Source organism: Natrix helvetica (assembly GCF_964273705.1).
Source record: "Natrix helvetica genome assembly, chromosome: 3".
Lineage (NCBI taxonomy): Eukaryota > Metazoa > Chordata > Lepidosauria > Squamata > Natricidae > Natrix > Natrix helvetica.
In genome coordinates, this window is record NC_138549.1 from 123262106 (window position 1) to 123280725 (window position 18620).

Genomic DNA, 18620 nt, shown 5'->3' on the forward strand with positions numbered 1-18620 from the left:
TAGACCAGGGTGGATGAGGTCGCTCCCACTTAGCGGGTGCCTCTGGGGAAGCTGGTTTGGACTCCTGGCACGGTGTGCAGGTAGCCACCCATTCTTCGGTTTCCCTGTCCATGTTAGGCCACCACACATAACTCCTAGCCAAAGACTTCATCCTGACAATTCCAGGATGCCCTACATGTAAGGCCTCTAATACTGCAATGCGCAGTTTGGGTGGAACAACACTCAGGTCCCCTCGCAATAGACAGCCATTTACCACCGATAACTCATCGCGTTTAGCAAAATACATTTTAAAATCAGCTCCAATAGGCCCCTTGGGCCACTCACTCCACACCCAGTTCAAAATTTGCTTGATTGTGGAGTCCTTCGCAGAGTGATGGGCAACGTCAGTGGATGAGACAGGCCCAGTCTCCAGGCAGGCAATAAGGAGGACTGGCGTCTCGGGGATAGGGTCAGCAAGAAGTTCAGGCAGTGGGCAACGGCTGAGAGCGTCAGCATGCCCCAAAGTGGAGCCAGGTCGGTGGATGAGGCGGTAGGAGTAGGCAGCAAGGAAAATGGTCCATCTTGTCATGCGGGGTGATAAAGACACTGGGGTAGGTCGGTCCCCAGCCAGTAAGCCCAACAACAGCTTGTGGTCTGTAATCAGTTCGAAGTCCCGCCCATAAAGGTACTCGTGGAACCTTTTTACTCCAGCCACAGCAGCCAAAGCCTCATGGTCCATCTGGCTGTAGTTCTGCTCTGTGGCGGATAAGGTCCTGGAATAAAATGCAATAGGGGCTTCGGTGCCGTTGGGCATATGGTGGTTGAGGACGGCGTCGATGCCGAACAGTGAAGCGTTGCAGGTCAGCACCAACAGCAGGGTCTGGCTGTATTGGACGAGGAAAGAATCCGCCGACAGGAGTCGTTTTTACCGTGGCAAATGCAGCAGCCTCGGCTTTTCCCCAGGACCACTTCGCGTTCTTAGCAGGAGACGGTGTAGGGGCTTAGCAACGGTGGCTTTCTTTTCTCGGTTTGATTGAGAGGTGTGGGGGCGTCCTGAATTGCTTTGATTTGGTGGTCAGGTGAATCCCAGAGCCGTTGATTAGGTACCCTAGGAATTCAACCCTTCGCACGTTAATTTGGCATTTCTCCTTTTTGAGACGGAGGACTTTGTCTCTAATTCGAGCCAAAACTGTTCGTACACATTTTAAAAGTTGGGCCTAGGTAGCTTCTCTCCTTGGTTAGTTTCCATCCATTGTTTCTTCTCTTGCCTTTTGGTGCTTTGGAAAATAGTTTAACCCCCTCGTCTTTGTAGGAGCCTCTCAGATATTGGAACATTGCTCTCATGTCACCCCTAGTTCTTCTTTTCACTAGACTAGACATGCCCAATTCCTGTAACAGTTCTTCCTACGTTTTAGCCTCCAGCCCCCTGATCATTCTTGTTACTCTTCTCTGCACTCTTTCCAGAGTCTCAATGTCTTTTTTATATTTGGTGACTAGAACTGTATGCAGTAGTCCAAGTGTGGTCTTACTAAGGCTTGTAAAGTGGTAGTAGAATTTCACATGATCTTGATTCTGTCTGTCCCTCTATTAATGCAGCCTAGGTATTACCATAAACACATTAAAGAGCCTTTGAGAAGACTATGTAGTGTTTTCAGTTCACAGTTTCATCCCAGCTTGTGTTGTGTCCGCCGGTGGCCTGCGGAACTGGCAGCAGAGTCGGACAGTGAGGAGGTTGGGGAGGAACATGGGCCAGTCCTGGAGTTTGGGGAAGACTCAGACGAGGGCTCTGCATCAGAGGCAGAGAGGGGGGCTGGGCCATCTGGGAGTTATGTGCTGCCTCCAGAGCCTCAAGAGTCAGACATCAGCAAGGCAGAGGAACAGAAGGAATCTGTTCCCAGTGTGCGCATGCGCAGAGCTGCCAGAAGGCAAGAGCAGTTAAGACAAAAGGGGCAACTCGGGAGTAAGGCTTGGAGATGATTGGCCCCTCCCATAAGACATAAAGGAGGAACAAAGGCACGTGAGCCTTTGCAGGAAGCAACTTTGTTCGTTCTGATCAGTTTAAACTCTGAAGCTCTATTTTTACTCTGCGCTCCATGTGGCCTTGCAAAGCTAATTGGCAATTAGGTCTTTGGCAGTGTTTCAAGGGAGATAAAGGTGGGTACTTATCAGCCTTATCCCGAAAGACTGTGGCAGACTTCTGTCAGACTCTTCACAAACTATTTGTGACTCATTACGGGCTGTGAATGAACATAATTCACAGCTGTTGAAATAAAAAGAGGGGTTTTGGGACTAAGCATGTGATTTTTACTGTCTCAGGAAGCCTAGGTCAGAACAGTTTGTAAGTTGAGGACTGCATGTATTGAGGACTCATCAGAGCCTAAGGTTTGGGTCCCATAGAATAAATTAACTCTATCTGATGTGTCCTCGGTAAGAGGAGATCAGTCACATAGTGCTTGCCTCCTGGTGACTCGTAAACCCGAAAACACTTCATGGAATATGCACTGTGTAATAAAGAAATACACCTATTTGGAGGTAAGGTCTAAGAGCTTGATGGGGGGTGGACTATATATGGCATTCTTAGGAAACACAAAGGTATTTAATACAGAGATCTCAAGCTTTAAAGTGAACAGAAAGTGAAAGAAAATAAAAAGACCAGGAATAGCATACATAAGTCATTGTACCATGCCTGCCATCTTATAAATGTTGACATACTGTATCCCTGTGATCATTGAATATTTTTCTCCCCCCCCCCCTTGACATTTTTGGGGTTAGTGGGTACATTTGAAATTTATTTTATTTTTTATTTTATTTATTGAATGCATATGCTGCCCTTCTCACTGTCAAGGGACCCTGGTTGAGAAAACATCTTAAATGTTGGATACATCATTTCCTTTCATCAGACTGTTTTTTTTTTTCATGGTTCAGAAGAGTTTCCTATTTACCATCTTTATTCTGCTACTGTTATGTACATAAAAAGATTAAAGCTGGAATAAGCAAAGGCTGTTCCCTTTGAGATTCTTCATGCTAACATCCACAGCTTTATTTTCAGTGGTGCTGGAAAATCCTGTTCCTCTTGATAAATATACTGTACACATATAATGTAAATTGTTGCCTGTTGTTTGTTGTTGTTGCCGTCTATTTTTCTTGCTTTTTATCCTGGTTTTGCCAGTTAACTCTGTTTGACATTGGCTGGGTGTTTAATAAATAAAGATCAGGCTAGTTATTTTGCTAGCCAAACTGAGTGGCTTCCGTGTTTGCTCTGATCTGGGTAGAGAGAATGACTGAAAATATGCTGGATACAAACTAAACTGGAAATTCCCCTCAGTAATTTCCAGCAATAAGCGTGAGTACCAATGGCTGGTCACAAACTAGTGAAATTACTTCCTGCTATCCATTGTTCCTCACAAGGTCTTCTCTACTAGCTCAATTTACTTTTATTTTCCAAAGAAAGCCTTGAGTTTTAGTCACCTACAATATTTATCTTCTGTTTCTGAGGCTTAATTATGGTGCGTTTAACTAGATTTAGTTTTGCCCTAGCCTCACCTATTTAAAAAGTGAAACGGACTTGGCACACACCCCCAGCCAGAAAAAGTTGTGCAGGCCTGCCTGCCCTAGACTGAAGAAGACTCTGACCTGGTTGGCTATCATGGAGTTTTGTTTACATAACTTCGGGGAAGAAGTAAAACACAATTTCCCCCCCCCCCTCCATTTTTAACACTTCTCAGGAATACTGCGATGCACGATTGGCATACAAGTTATTTAAATTGTTTTGTCTGTATGACTCTGAACGTAAAGTGGCCGTGCGCCAGCGGTTTGTTCAGAGGCACCAGGTGATATTGCAAATGTTCCTTGGAATTAAATACGACAAATATTAGCACGCCGGCTTGGTTTGACTCCAAGCCATAAACCAACGTTTGGGGGGGGGGGGGAGCGATTAGCTTTCCCGCAAGAGGGGGGGCTCTTTCGTCCCGCAAGGTTTCGCTTGGGCTCTCCTGCCTCGAGGCAGTGAGTGGCCCTAGTTTTGAGAGTGCGAAATCCCAACCCCGTCCTATCGAGCGGGCACGTGAGGTCAACCCAACCCCGTCTGGACTGGGTTTACGAGAGGGAAAAGGCGTCGTCGGAGTGCAGTGCGGGTCTTTGAAAACGCCGCCAATCCCGCGGGCGGTTCGCCAAGGGGCGGAATAAACCAGCACTGAGGCGACACACACACACAGAGAGAGAGATACTCAGAAGTTGCTCCGAGCGCGGACGGCGGTTGTGTGGCGGGCCAAGCTCCAGCACCTTTCGGAGCCGCCTTTCGTTTTCGTTTTCCGGAAGGACAGCGAACACCGCCTGGGCTGAAAGAAGAAGGCTGGTGGGGAATTAGATTGGCTTTTGGGCGCATCCGGACCCATCACCGGCCCCGCGGTTGCCTCCCCTCCCCTCGACTCTCCTTGTAATGCAGGTAAGGACCTGGGGAGAGCAGCAGGCGCTCTGATCCCTCGATCTTCCTTGCTCCCCCTGCCCTGCCCCAGCGCTCTCGATTCCCTTTTTTCACGTCCTCTCGCCCACTGTTCATCCATGCCTGCCGAGATCTGACCCACCCAGGCGGCGTTTTCGCCAGGCGGCTTCCCTGATCTCCACATGCCTCTCCTTCATACGGTCTGGAAACACGGGATGCATAAATTGAGGCGTTTGGAGGAGGGCAGCGTCTCTGAGTGCTTCCCTCGCTTCGGAAAGTGTTGGGGTTCTCTGGACTGAATCCACGGAAAGCTTTTCTCTGGTGGTTCAAAAGCAAATCGTTTCAAAATGGACAAAGTCCGGAATTCCCCAGATTTTTCGCAAGAAAAGTTAAGCAACCAGCTAAGACACTGAGCTTGCCGATCGGCAGTTCGGATCCATAGCACAGGTTTCTGCGCGAGAAGGGGGTTGGACTAGATGACCTCCATGGTCTCTTCCAACTCTTGTTACTGTTTGTTGGCCAAAATTAATTCGGGCGTGAGTGAATGAAGCTCTTTCAAATGGGAAAATAGGGGATCGCTTATTCTAAGGCTCGATTCATGCAAGCAATGCTTAAAGGCTTTTCTTTTTTAACCTGGGCTGTATCCTTCCCTTTATCTTTAAACTCTGAGGTGGAAAGTGGAAGAGAGCTATTTTAAGCCTACATTTTCAACCAGCCTTCCTTAACCTGGGGTCTTCGGTTGTGCTGCAGTGTGATTCCCATTCAGCATTGCTTCAGGGCATGTTTATTTATTCACTTATTCATTCAACCAATCAAGTTCTATAGCTGCCAATCTCAAATAAGTATTCAAGGCTTTTAGAAAGGCTGAAAGAGTCTGGATCATCCTCAGTTCTGAAAGAAGAATGATCCAGAGCAGGGGTCTCCAACCTTGGCAATTTTAAGCATGGAGGACTTCAACTTCAACTCCCCAAAGTTGCCAACGTTGGAGACTTCTGATTTAGAGGGCAGGAGCTATGGCAGAAGGCAAATCTCTTAGGAATGCTGCAAGCCAGCATTCCTTAACCCATGGGATTCATAACATGCCATTGTTGGGAAATATGGGTACTGTACTTTAACACAAGCAATAGTGCCTGATTGGGAAAATTTACTTCCGATAAGGGTAACCTTATTCCCTCCTTGTATTTCCCATTCTTTTCCCATTTAGCCCTCTGCTTTACACCAGCGTTTTTCAGATTTGGCAACTTTAAGATGTGTGGACTTCAACTCCCAGAATTCCGCGGCCAGCAAATGGAGTTGAACCTCTGCACATCTTAAAGTTGCCATGTCTGAAAAACGCTGGTCTAGAAGGTCATGTGTGTTATGCATTCCTGTATGAGAAGCTGTAGAAGCCTTATCTTTTGTAAGTCAAAATACATTTCTCCACACTCAGAGAAGGAGGACAGCTGAACACCATCTATGGGAATACTTGTTTAAACCATTGTTGTGTACACTGACATGGAATGCTACTCTTTCTTTTCCAAGAAAGATCTTTGGAAATCATTTACTTATTTAAAGGCAGGTTGCACGAATTAATATACTGCTTGGCATTACGGAGCAATTTACAGTCAAATTAAAAGTGGGTACATGTATAAATATAGATATATAAAACATCAAACCAGTAAAAGTGACACCTCTTATGCTATACACCTCTTATGCTATACCATTATAAGTACTAAAAATATTTTTTAAAAACAAGCTATCAGAACAAAACTGAAATGAAAAGGATGTAGGGATCTTTCACTTTCGTTTTCTTTATCGCCTGGTGTTTAAGAATGAATCTGAAACTTTTGTTTATGTCAATCTGAATAAGATATGCATGCAATGGTAAAAGAATTGCAGCTGCAAAATCAACAGTGGTTCTTGTGATACGATGAAGAATAAACATAATTTGTTTATTATGGAATGTACATTCAGGAATTAAGAGTTTGCTTCAGCAAATACTTGGTGAACTCTGCTCTTAAGTACAGTACCTAAACTTAGGTATTTATTAATTTGTGAATTTTAACAATCTGCAGCTGCTTTCTTTCCAGATTCCAGTAGTGTCTGCAGAGTGTGGGCAAATAAATTAAGATGGTGGTTTTAATGGTGAGATGTGACACAAAAATCAGTGGCGCTTTCATCTCACCATCATAGCCATCTTGCCTCCGCCTCCCCCCCCCCCCCATGCCCTGCACATGCCTCTGCTAGGTAGGTGTGTGTTTGTGTTTGTTTAACTTCCCATACTCAACAATCTTGGGATTTAGCAGTGATCACCCTTGCAAACACTAATCAACTCCAGTTTACGTTACCTGAGAGCTCACTTCATATGCTTAATCTCAGCTCCTAATTTCTACAGAGAGAGAGAGAGAGAGATAGAGATCCCAATTTACAGAGTTCTCAATTTACAGCAATGTATAATATATATCATGGGCTTCGTTTAAAAAGATACACATAAACAGTTTAATGTAGACAGGGGTGTCAAACTCGATTTCATTGAGGGTTGCATCAGGTTGTATTTGACTTTGTTGGGCCAAGGTGGGCGTGGCCAGCTCAACATCGCTTGGGAGTGTCGTGAGCACCTGTGGTGGCCCTAGCGCTCTGCCAGCAACGTCTGTTTTGGGCTGCGATTGCGTCCTGCAATCCTCTGCCAGTGAAAATGGAGCTTGGGAGCCAATTTCACTAGCCAATTTGTCCAGCAGATCTCTCTCTGTCTCCCTCCCTCCCTCTCTCTCTTTCTCACCCTTGCCCTTTCCCCTCCCCCTCTCTTTCTCTTGTCTTGCTTGCCATTGTAGTCACCCCAATTGCATATCTCTCCTTGATAAACACAGTTTCATTAAACCACAGTCTTCAAAAATGGTTCTAGTGATGCCCAACAACTTTTTCTTAATTACTTAATGCTTCTCCCCTTTTATATGTCTGCAGCTTTTATCTCATCTTTTTTTCTGTGTAGTTGATCCATTTTATCCACATAGCAATTCTAGGGTATACTTTAGCTTTGGAGACAATTGTTAATCCAAGTTTTCCCACAAAGAGTAGGGACAATTTTTCACCTGGGTCTCTCTCCTGCCTATTCAGCAGACTTTCTGCTGAAGCGTATTGGTTCTAGTTACATTATAAACATTTTCCTTCATAGATTCTTATCCAGCTTCTAGGCAGTGCAGAGTAACAGAAGAGGCACTGGGGAAATACATCTGAGTTCCTATACAGTTTCAGTGTCTTTCTCCTCCCTTAAGGTTGAAGTGACAGCTGGCTCTTTGACTCCTGTGGCCACATCATCTTTGCCCTTACAATTGCACTCCACTTCGAAGACGTCAGTAAAGTCGCTCTATGATGGACAAATCTGCACATTGCCAGGCCGACTAAGTGAGTAGAAGAGGTCTTATTTAAGGCAGCTTTTCAAAGGTGGTCCCTTAAAGCTTTGGATATGTGCTCTACGGGCTTCTCTAGGCAGGGCCACCAAATTGTAGTTTTAATGTGACACTAACAGAAGGATGGTGTGTGTGTGTGTGTGTATGTGTATGTATATGTGTATGTATGTATGTGTGTGTGTGAGTGTGTGTGTGTATATATATATATATATATATATATATATATATATATATATATATATATATATATATGCGCTGTATATTCTGATTATCTGTATTAAATGAGTTTATTTTTATTTTGATTACATTTAAATTAAATCTAATTTAAATTTTAGCTTGGTTCTCCTACTTTGTGGCGTGCAGTTCTGCTATACCGTTTGCAGTTAAGAAATCTTGGCTTAGAAAGTGTTACCTGCCCCTAACGTAAGGACAACACTATACAGATTAGTTGTCTTCTGCAACTCCAGTATTCCCCAGCTGTAGTCATAGTCCAGCACATCATGAGTTGCAGTCTATCAGATCAGGCAAAAAATTGCCTGCAGTTGGTGGGATTGTAGGCTGATACATCTTGTAGACATCTGGTTGAGGAAACAAGGAGTAGATAATCAGTTAGTTGGACCTCGTGTAAGGTTGCTTCCTATGACAGAGAATATTCTTTTTTTTAAAAAAAATCTCCTTTTGAAAAGTTATTATCCTATCTTTAAAATCTATGGAGAGTGTTATTTGTTGGAGTGAATGAATTCTAATAATAATTGCTGAGATGCCCTTTATTTGTTTTTTTGAGACATTTTATGCTTCTTCCAAAAGAAGGGCAAAAAACTGACTAGGTAGATATGTTAATTTACATGTAACCTGGTTTGATTTCAGGAATCCAACCCTTTCTATGGAGCAAAGATGATGTGATTCATTGGCTAAGATGGGCTGAAAAAGAATACTCACTCAGGAAATCTGATGATAGTAACTTTGAAATGAATGGAAAAGCACTTTGCATTCTCACCAAGGAAGATTTCAAATTTCGGGCTCCTAATTCAGGTTAGAGGTGTTGCCCTCCTTGGTCAAGGCTTTCTGTGTTTGCATTCTTATCTTGGAATTATCCCACGTAGCAAGTATAAATGAGGAATAATTCAAAGACTATGAGATGCATGAAGTCTCTAATGTCCTTTGAAATAGATTTGCCTTCCAAATTGTGTTTTATTATTGACAATAACTTATTGGTTGAACCAAAGCCCATGGATCCAGCATCTTTACAATGTGATAGATGCCTGATGGAAAGAACCAGGTAGTGGCTGTTTGATCATGCTTATATTAATGCATTTTTTTTCAAATTGTGCTTCCTTGGGGCAGGAGGTAAAGTAATTCAAATTAAATGTGCTGATTGCATTGCAAGTTTTAACATAAAATTTCAGATTCCCACAAACGTGTGCAACAAAACTATATTTCTGGTTTGCAAACATTAGAAATTCCCCAAGTTGAAATAGTTGAAATAGTCCTTTTGAAATAAACAGTAAATGGAGGGGGTGAAAGTACTCAAAAATTGCATCATTTTTGTCATCAGTTTGTATTGATACCAATGGAGAGGGATTGGCATTTGTGTTTCTTTTCTCACAGGAGATGTATTATATGAATTACTCCAATACATAAAGACCCAGAGAAGAGCCCTTGTGTGTAGCCCTCTCTTTAACATTTCCTTTTGGGATATAGACCATAACCTGACTCAGAACACTGCAGAAGGTGAGTGCTGTGGAACAATGGTTATATGCATCATGCTAGATAAACTTTGGCTCACATTTTGGGCCAGTATCTACAGTATACAGGAGAATACACAGGCAAAAATCCATACTGATCCTCCAGAGCAGGGGTCTCCAACCTTGACAATTTTAAGACTTGTGGACTTCAACTCCCAGAGTTCCTCAGCCAGCAAAGCTGGGAGTTGAAGTCCACAAGTCTTAAAGTTGCCAAGGTTGGAGATCCCTGCTCCAGAGGGTTCCATATAAAGTCTTCAGCACCTCATTTCCTAAATTAGGAATTACCTCTTCCTGAGATCTTGCAATGTTAATGCTCGAGCTTATTGGTTACCATACTGGTTACCACTACTTACCATTGCTGACGAAATTGAGTCAGTCCAACTTGCTTCTGGTCATTTCTTCATTTATTTTCTTCTATCTTTTCCAACATTATAAATTTCACAAGGGAACGGATACTTTGCATAATGTACTCAAAATATTATCTGAGCCTGGTTGTGCCTCAGGTGGAACTCTGGATTGATGTATTCATTGAGCCATTTGCTTGTATTCTTTATCTAAGTTATTCTTATTTTATATATATATTTTTATTGTTTTTACATTTAAAACAATGCAATGCCGCGGAGTCGGGGTGATCATATATTCACATTATGTACAGCTGGTTTCAACCATTAACAGTCATTCTACTTAATACATGGTCTGTCCTTCTGTTCGATCACAATATATACATTTGTTCCAGTCTTGTCATCTTAACTTATACCAATCATAAAATCTATTCCATACCTCGAAATATTCTGATTCCCCTTTATTTTTAAGTTCCAAAGTGAGCCTATCTGCTTCTGCACAGGCCAACACTTTTCTGATTATATCTAGCTCTGATGGTGTATTTTCTTTTTTCCAATGCTGTGCATAGGTTATGCACGCTGCAGTCAGTATATGTATAATTAGTTTATCTAAGTTATTCTTAGGAGTCTTCTCCAACTAGAGCAGCTTATGGGAGGTTAACTATAGTTCTGTAGGCAAAGCATTCCTTCACATAATTTTCTAATTTAAAGATATGACTCAAAAGGAAAAAAAAAAAACGGTTGGGGAGTTCAGATGAAAATCAACTTAGTGATCTTTAGAGCAAAGCCCCAGGAAGTGGCTCCTGCTATACTGCTATGTCTTTTCCCTTGATACATCAGTTAGGATGGCATTAGCTTAAGCAAACCAGTATTCTGACTCAGTCAGTTGAATCTATCTGTCTCTCTGCTGCCTGTCTGCCTACAGTAAAGTTTAGGTAAATAAATAATGAATTTGTATGGATCACTATCATAAACATTTACAAAATATTCAATTATTGGTCTTGGCACAAATAACCTGGGACAGAGATTTCTTCCTATAAAAGAAATATATGACCAAACAGACTTCAAAGATGAGCATGTTCATAGCAAAACAACCACAGCTAATGTATCTAACTGCAGTACCTTTTGTTACATCAATTTCCAGTTGATTAGGTATAGACCTGCCTTTCCCAACCTGGTATTTTTCAGATTGTTACACTGTACTTAGTGAGCTCCAGATTGAAGAGGGCTGGCTTAGAAAATGTCAAAAGCTCTGTTTTGTATCTGGTCTTCTCTCACAGGTACCAAGTGCAATTTAAAAGATTCCACAGATAAGGCCCCTGCATTGCCTTTGGAATATCCAACAATCTTCACTAGTCCTGCAGGTTACTCAGACTCATCTCAGTCTTCTGCCAAGACACCCTGTACTCCTGGGATGACACCTCTTGCTTGTAGCAACCCAGAGATCAGCCATTGTGGAAACATTTGCTCTTTTCCTGTAAAATCTGCTGCTCCAGTCAGCGGGAAAATATCAGGTAAGGGTAAGGTTACCCAGATGGTATTCTTTTGCTATTCAGTTGACAGGAATGCTTACCTGTTCTTGTACATCAAGAGCATTTGCTGCCCTCTCCTCACTGGTTAACAGCATAGATTTCGAAGCATGGGAATCCAACTTTATTCACTACTCAGCTATGGTCACTTGCAAATGCATCCTACAGCTGTCTTTAACAGTGGTGCAGTGTAGCAGGAACTAACCCATGTTATTCTGTCTTGAACAACATTTCTCTCAATGTAACTAATTCTCAGACTGTAGGTTACTTTTGGATTACATCTATCGGCTCCTCTCTGATAGCCAGTATGAATCATTTATCAAGTGGGAAGACAAAGAAACCAACATCTTTCGGGTTGTAGATCCCAATGGCCTTGCTGGACTCTGGGGTAATCACAAGGTACTAAATAAGGCGATCCTTCTAAACTCCATAAGTAGGGATACATTTCTGTTCAGATGCACTGATTAGGACTAGCACTCTCAGGCTACCTGGAGGGCACCAATTTGTACATCTTCTATAGTCCCCATGTTCTTTGGAGATAATTTAACAAAGTTATATTCCCAAGGTGCAGGTAAATGTGCCTCTTCATTTGCCATAACCTTGGCCAGACTTCCTAAAAGTAGAGCTGGGAGTAGAGCTATCCTGATCTCATAATGAACTATTATAATAACAGATTAAATGGGAGCACAGGAGATGATTTGATACAGTCTGGGACAAGGGGAGTACTTGCATGTATTTATTATACAGTATGTCTGCCTTGACTTTCCTATAGGAATTCAAGGCAGCATGCACCGGCACTCCTCATTTAATCGTCAAAACAATTTGGCATAATAAGTTGGGCCGAAATATTACGACTGGCCAGAGTCAGCTAGCAATTGAATGGGGATTTAAATCTGGGTTTCCTAGGTCTTAGTTTGCTGTCTTATCATTGCACCAGAGTACTTCCCTTTTACATTCTTTTAATTCTAAATTAATTCATAAAGCTAGTACTTTAACTATATGTAAAACAAGGTATTTATGTTTGGTTACACAATTCCCATCCCATCTCCACTGAAAGAGATGCATGCAGGCTTCCTGACAACTCTTTTCTAATTCAAATTAGTAATTAGGCAAGAGAAAGCAAACTGATGTTATAATCATAATTTTAAACAATTTTCAGAACCGAAGAAATATGACATATGAGAAGATGTCAAGAGCGTTGAGGCATTATTATAAACTCAACATCATCAAAAAGGAAACTGGACAGAAATTATTATTCAGGTGAGGTCAGGATGTATCCCTGAGCCTTCCCTGAGCATTTCCTCTCCCACAGTCCTTGTTCAGTAGGCGCTCTCTGCAACTTTACTTAAGAGAAACAGAGTAAAAATTCTTGTCTCAAATGGTTTGTTCATTAAATGATTGAGATGTGTAAACGGCCAGGTTTCCTGTTTGAATGACCCTATTGATACCAGAAATGAGAAGATGATACAAATCTTTTATTATGTAGATTAAGCTTATGAAACCTATTCGGAATTGAAAACAGTGGCAAAGGAGTAAAAAGAAAGGATAACTCCTGGAAGCTTTCACTCAACAGGAATCTTTCAGGAACAGCCACACACCCAAAATACAGCGCAAGAAAAACACAGCACAAAAATCAGCCCATAAATTAAATGTAAGAAAGGATTCTAAACTGTATCTAGTTCCACATTTCAAAGGATAGCTATTTTCTTTCAATCTCCAACCTTTCTCTGGGTTGAGTTGCTTTTCCTTTCCTAATAAAAAGCCAGACTGAAGAGATCTCTCTTCTCTGGGAATGTAAAGCAAAAATACAAAAAAAAAAGGGTGGGTGGGAAACAGGATTTCCCCATCTTATTTCTAAAGCTCTTCTGATGGGGAGAACCTTCCTACCCGTGCTTGGTTGCTCAGAGTTCATGTTTTTCAGGCCTTGCTGATTTTTGCCCAAAGGGTTGAGTCAAAGGATTAACAATATCTGTTATCTTGATAGGAAAGATGTGATATGTTTTTATGTTGATATTTTTCCTGGTTGCCATGAGCTGCCTAGGAATACCGAGCAAGATGGGTGGCTAAATAAATTTCATAATTAAATAATCTTGATTGACAGGTGTCGATATATAACCTAACTTTTATGTATTTTGGGGGGGGGGGATGTTTTTTCCTCCTTCATTACAACTTCATCCTTTGAATCTTGGAAATTCTGGACCATAATCCCTTGTCAACAAAATGAATTACAATTGCATTTTAATATGACAAATATGTTTTGAAGTTCTATGCAAATAGAACTAGAAGCACATTTTTTATTTTAAAGTATCTTTTCATATAAGAAATCAAGGATATTAGCATATCATTGTTTGCCTTCCTGCATGAACATAAATATTTTAATAGATACGATCAATCCCTTTTCGTTCCTAGATTATGTGTTGTGTATATCTCTGTATGTATTACTGAAAGGAGCCGGGAGGGATAGAATGGGTATTGGATTATCAGGGGGAAAAAGTTGATTTTTTTAAATGCTTAATTCCAGATTCCTAAAAGTTCCTGGAGAAATAAAACAATACACAGCCAGTAAATTGGAGTAGCTGAACAATGAAGAGCAGAAAGGAGAAGACTCAAAAATTTTACCAGAAATCTCACTGTTGCCAATTTTGCCATGCTGTAGTGGCATCAAGAGCTTGTATTAATCAGCAGGAAAATATTTGATTTCTATATGAAGACAAAAAACAAAAAAGGCCTTGGGGAATTGTGCATCCTGTAAATGAAATGCAAAGAACTAATCCATTGGACTTCTGCTGTCAAATGTAATAGAAGCAAAACAAAGTTTAAAAACTGAATCCGCAAATCAGTTCTTGTTCCTCTGTCAGACATGTTGCTATAGAATTTCTTAGGTATTCTTAAAGATGCTCTCCTACCCATATAAAAATACTTCATGGGAAATTAAGCAGTTTTTCATCTGGAAAAACAACAAAAAGGCTCATATATTTGCAATGATCGTTGTTACAGAATGCTTTGAGAATAACAGAGTTGGAAGGGACTTTGGAGGTCTTCTGGTTCCAACTCCATGCTCTAGCAGGAAACCTATAGCATTTTGGACAAATGCGTGTCTAATCTCTTCTTAAAAACCTCCACTCCTGGAGCACCCACAATTTCTGGAGCAAGCCAGTGATTAATTGTTCTGACAGGGAAATTCTCCTTAATGCTAAGTTGGATCTCTCTTAGTTAAGCTTTTATCCATTACTTCTTGCCTTGCCCTCAGGTGCTTTGCAAAATAGGTTGACCCCCCCCTTCTCTGTGACAACTCCTCAAATATTGGAAGACCGTGATCATGCCACCCCTAGTTCTACTCTTCATTAGACTAGATATTCCAAATTATCACAACCATTCATTGTATGCTTTACCTTTCAGTTCCCTAATCATCTTTGTTGTTCTTTGCACTTTTTCTGGCATCTTTTTTGTGCAGTGGCTACCAAAACTAGAGGCAGTGTTCCAAGTATGGTCTTACAGTATAAAGTGGTATTAATACCTCATGTGATTTTGGTACTATCCCTCTGTTGATGCAACCTGGCTTTATTGCAACTGTAGCATACTTCTGGCTCATTCTTAAGTGATTGACTCTTAGATCCATCTCACTTGGAGCACAACAGGTGAGAGGATGCTACAGAATACAAGATCTCTTACTCTGTAGTGGGTTTCTTCAGAAGAAAAGGCTGTGGGAGTGATTTATGGGAGCACATTTGTTGCCAGCTTCCCCATTGAGTTTGCCTGTGAGAAGCTGGTAAGAAATGTTGCAAATGGCGATCTCATGACTATGGGTTGTTGCCAAGTTTCAATCGTGAACTGGGCACCTGAATGTCCAGAATGCAATCCTATGACTGTGAGGATTTCACCACAGTTGAAACTTTGTGGACTAGTCGTAAGTCCTCATTCGGTGTTGTCATAATTTTGATCTGTTGCTGAATTAGTGGTGGACTACTACTATTGTGAATGAAGCCACTGTATGTGCTTCAACCATTAGACTGGGCTGAAATCTCTCCGATATAGGGCATGACATGAGTAGATAACAGTCTACTACAAGTGAAAGTGAAGGCATTCTCATTATGTACCAAAAGCATGAGTGAATGAAGCCACTGTGTGTGCTTCAACAATTATTAAAATAAACCATGCCTTATGTGAATCCAGATAACGACTTGCTTGGTAATATTTAATCGCTATCAAAAGTCAGCTATGGGATTCATTTGACTTCCATTCTGCTTTCTTTTAAAAATGGAAATAATTTTCTTCTTAGAATTAATACAACCTGAAATTTACAAACCTAAGTGTTAATTGCTTCCTGTTAAGTTTTGCTTGATTCTTCCAGCAACCATTTTCTGATTGCTGGCATTTCATTGCTGTTAGTACTACTACTAGTAAAGGGAAGGAAAGCCTGCAACAAACCCTCCCCCCCTTGATCTGTAAAGTAATAAATTTGATTTGGGACAGTGTTACCTTTTTTCCCAGGCAGTCCACTCTAGGTCACTGGGAGAAAGAAGGTAAATGAATTAATCACCTATAACAAATAATCTTTTGGTGCTGCTTTCGCAGGTAAAAGTTTGCCATTTCTTACAGATACTGTAAGCTGTTTGATAATCTCATCAAATCGCTGAGTGCTTTTAGAGATCAAAATCAAAGTAATTAATTATATTTAATAAAGTGTTTATCTTGTTCTATGAAGTTTCTATTTTGTTTATGTTTTATAAGAGATAAAAGGCATTTGCGGTAAAATATTTTTATTTGTATGCTATGCTGCTGAGTTGTTGCTAGATCTTCATTTTCTTCATTCCTTAACCATTTTGCAGCCAGTCTTGCAATCCCTCACTCCTTTCCCCACCCAGCAGCAGCCATTTACTTGCCTGCTGGGAAGGGGGAAGGGAAGAAGGAACTCCCATGAACCCTTCCTGGTCATGCCACCTCCCACCCTCCCACACCTTTGCCCCCCTCCACTTGCCTTCCCTAACCCATGCAACACCTGTTGCATACCCCATGTATCTTCCATGATCCATGCGGCTCATTTTGGGGACCCCAGTGTGTGCCTTCTCAATCCAGACCCCCAAATGCCTTCCCTTGCTCTATAGCACCTTCCCCTTGCCCTGCATACCTTCCCCAACCCTTCCCCTGTTCCCTGACCCATGCAGCACCTCCATTCTGATCCATGCTACTCCCATGTGCTTTCCCTCACCCTGTAGCACCCCATGCACCCATCCCCAACACACTCCCCGATCCCTGTGATGGCTCTTGGGCACTTGCATGCATTTCACAACCTGTGCTGTCCCCATGCACTGTCTCTGATTTGCACAGCACCTCTTGCTCACTCCCAAGGATGTTTCTCAACTGTTTCCCCCACAGGCCATTGCTAACTGATAAGGTACCTCTCTCACACAGACCTTCATGCACCTATCTTGACCTATTTTTCCTCCATGTAGCTAACATGACCCTCAGAGCACCTAACACCCCCACCCCAACATCCTTCCTGACCTATGCTACTCACCTATCTGCTCTTCCCAACCCGCATGCCATCTCTGGCAAATTTCCTTCACATCCTTCCCAACACATCTCCATGCAGCAACACCTCTAGCATATCCCCACATTTCTAAATGCACCCCTCACTTCCTTCCCCACTTCACAGCACCTGGTGAATAAACTGGTACATTTACTGAAGGTTTTTTTACCCTCAAATGTCCTGCTGTTGTGCAGGACATTTGAGTGGCATTAGCATCTGGGGAGACAAGGGGGCAAATGACATGCATATCATGACATCAGCCTGCACATGATGCAATTTATGTATAAGTATCAGATGTCATAAGTGCATAAGCACCATTTGCATCATAACATGTGCATCATCACCATAGCCATGATTGTGCAGTGGTTATAATGCAGTACTGCAGGCTATTTCTGCTGACTACTGGCAACCAGCAGTTCGAATCCCACCAGCTCCAGGCAAACTCAGCCTTCCATCCTTCCAGTGTTTGTAAAATGAGGACCCAGATTGTGGGGGCAATATGTTGACTCTGTAAACCGCTTAGAGAGGGTTGTAAAGCACTGTGAAGCGGTATATGTCTGTTATTGCTATTATGACATTGCTACAACTTGTTAGACACACTAAGTGCCAAGCTGAATTATGTGCAAATCCTTCACTTCAAAACCAAATCTTTTAAAATTCTAAAATCCAGCTGATAACATTTTCTTTAAAAAATTACATAGTATTGAAAATAATTATATTGATTTTTGAGATACATTAGACTAGGTTGCAAAAGTTTACAAAATCCTTATACCTTCATAATTGAAGCATTTTTCAAGCAGTTAGAGGTGCAAGTAAAGACAAATTCCATTATAATGGGCTGCTGAAAGTAGCAGAAACTAACAGATGAGCTACAACAGGGGTGTCAAACTCATGGCATCGTCACGTGCCGTATCACAACTTTCCGTCCCCTTTGCTAAACTGGGCATGGGCGCGGGCAGCGTGTGACATCTGGCCTGTGGGCCACGAGTTTGACAGCCCTGAACTACAGTATTGACAATTCCCCCCAAAATACAAGTTATGATATACTTGTGATTTAAAAAGAGCAGCTATTATTCTCTCAGAGTAGATGTTACAGATCAATAAGTGGCAGAAGTCCAGACAACCTGCCCAATTTGTTACCTAATATCTGCTTAATTATCTAATAACTATGTAAATGCATTTCTGGAATACTGTACAGTATAAAATGTCCTGCCATTTTTCTATGTTAAAAGGTTCCATACAGTAGTAAACACCCAAGATGTTGAGATCTTGATTGTAATTGTGATTAAGATTAGGAAATGTCCAAAGAATAATGAATCCAGATTAATTTATACAAATTTCCATGAATTAAATTCAAAAAGGGGGGAAATTGTAAGCTTTCTTTAAAGCCAAAGTAAATTGTAGTTTAAATTCTAGTATAAGAAAGTTTATGGATCAAAGGATTGAATCAGCAGAGTAAAATGCAAGACAGTTGTTTAATCAGGTAAGGAGGTAACTACTGGACACTTAATGTAATTATGCAGTAAAAATGCATAGCTTTTATAACTTACTGCTGAGAAAATGTTTCTACAACTTCAAACTTTTAAAGGATATTTCTAGCTGTTCAGAACTGCTGAGTATCCCTGTAATTCCAGATAAAATGTGAATGCAATGAAAGTAATCAACAACA

The 18620-nt window shown here is 41.4% G+C and overlaps 1 protein-coding gene across 3 annotated transcripts; it reads left to right on the forward strand.

Moving 5' to 3' along the window:
- The first annotated feature begins 4197 nt into the window (after positions 1-4197).
- Positions 4198-15848, forward strand: ETV7 (ETS variant transcription factor 7). 3 transcript variants are annotated; one of them, XM_081949472.1, is made up of 8 exons: positions 4198-4423; positions 7672-7801; positions 8674-8838; positions 9415-9537; positions 11173-11406; positions 11678-11820; positions 12581-12681; positions 13943-15848. In XM_081949472.1, the coding sequence occupies exons 1-8, from the start codon at positions 4418-4420 to the stop codon at positions 13995-13997; spliced, it is 957 nt and encodes a 318-aa protein (XP_081805598.1). In that variant the 5' UTR covers positions 4198-4417; the 3' UTR covers positions 13998-15848. The 3 variants fall into 3 exon arrangements, with proteins under 3 accessions (XP_081805598.1, XP_081805599.1, XP_081805597.1); XM_081949473.1 differs by lacking the exon at positions 12581-12681; XM_081949471.1 differs by lacking the exon at positions 8674-8838.
- Positions 15849-18620: the final 2772 nt, after the last annotated feature.

What these genes read in the sequence shown, in the direction of transcription:
- ETV7 (XM_081949472.1), top strand. An exon ending in CACATTGCCAGGCCGACTAA is followed by an intron (nt 7,802 to 8,673) that starts GTGAGTAGAAGA and finishes GTTTGATTTCAG; the next exon opens with GAATCCAACCCTTTCTATGG. An exon ending in ATTTCGGGCTCCTAATTCAG is followed by an intron (nt 8,839 to 9,414) that starts GTTAGAGGTGTT and finishes CTTTTCTCACAG; the next exon opens with GAGATGTATTATATGAATTA.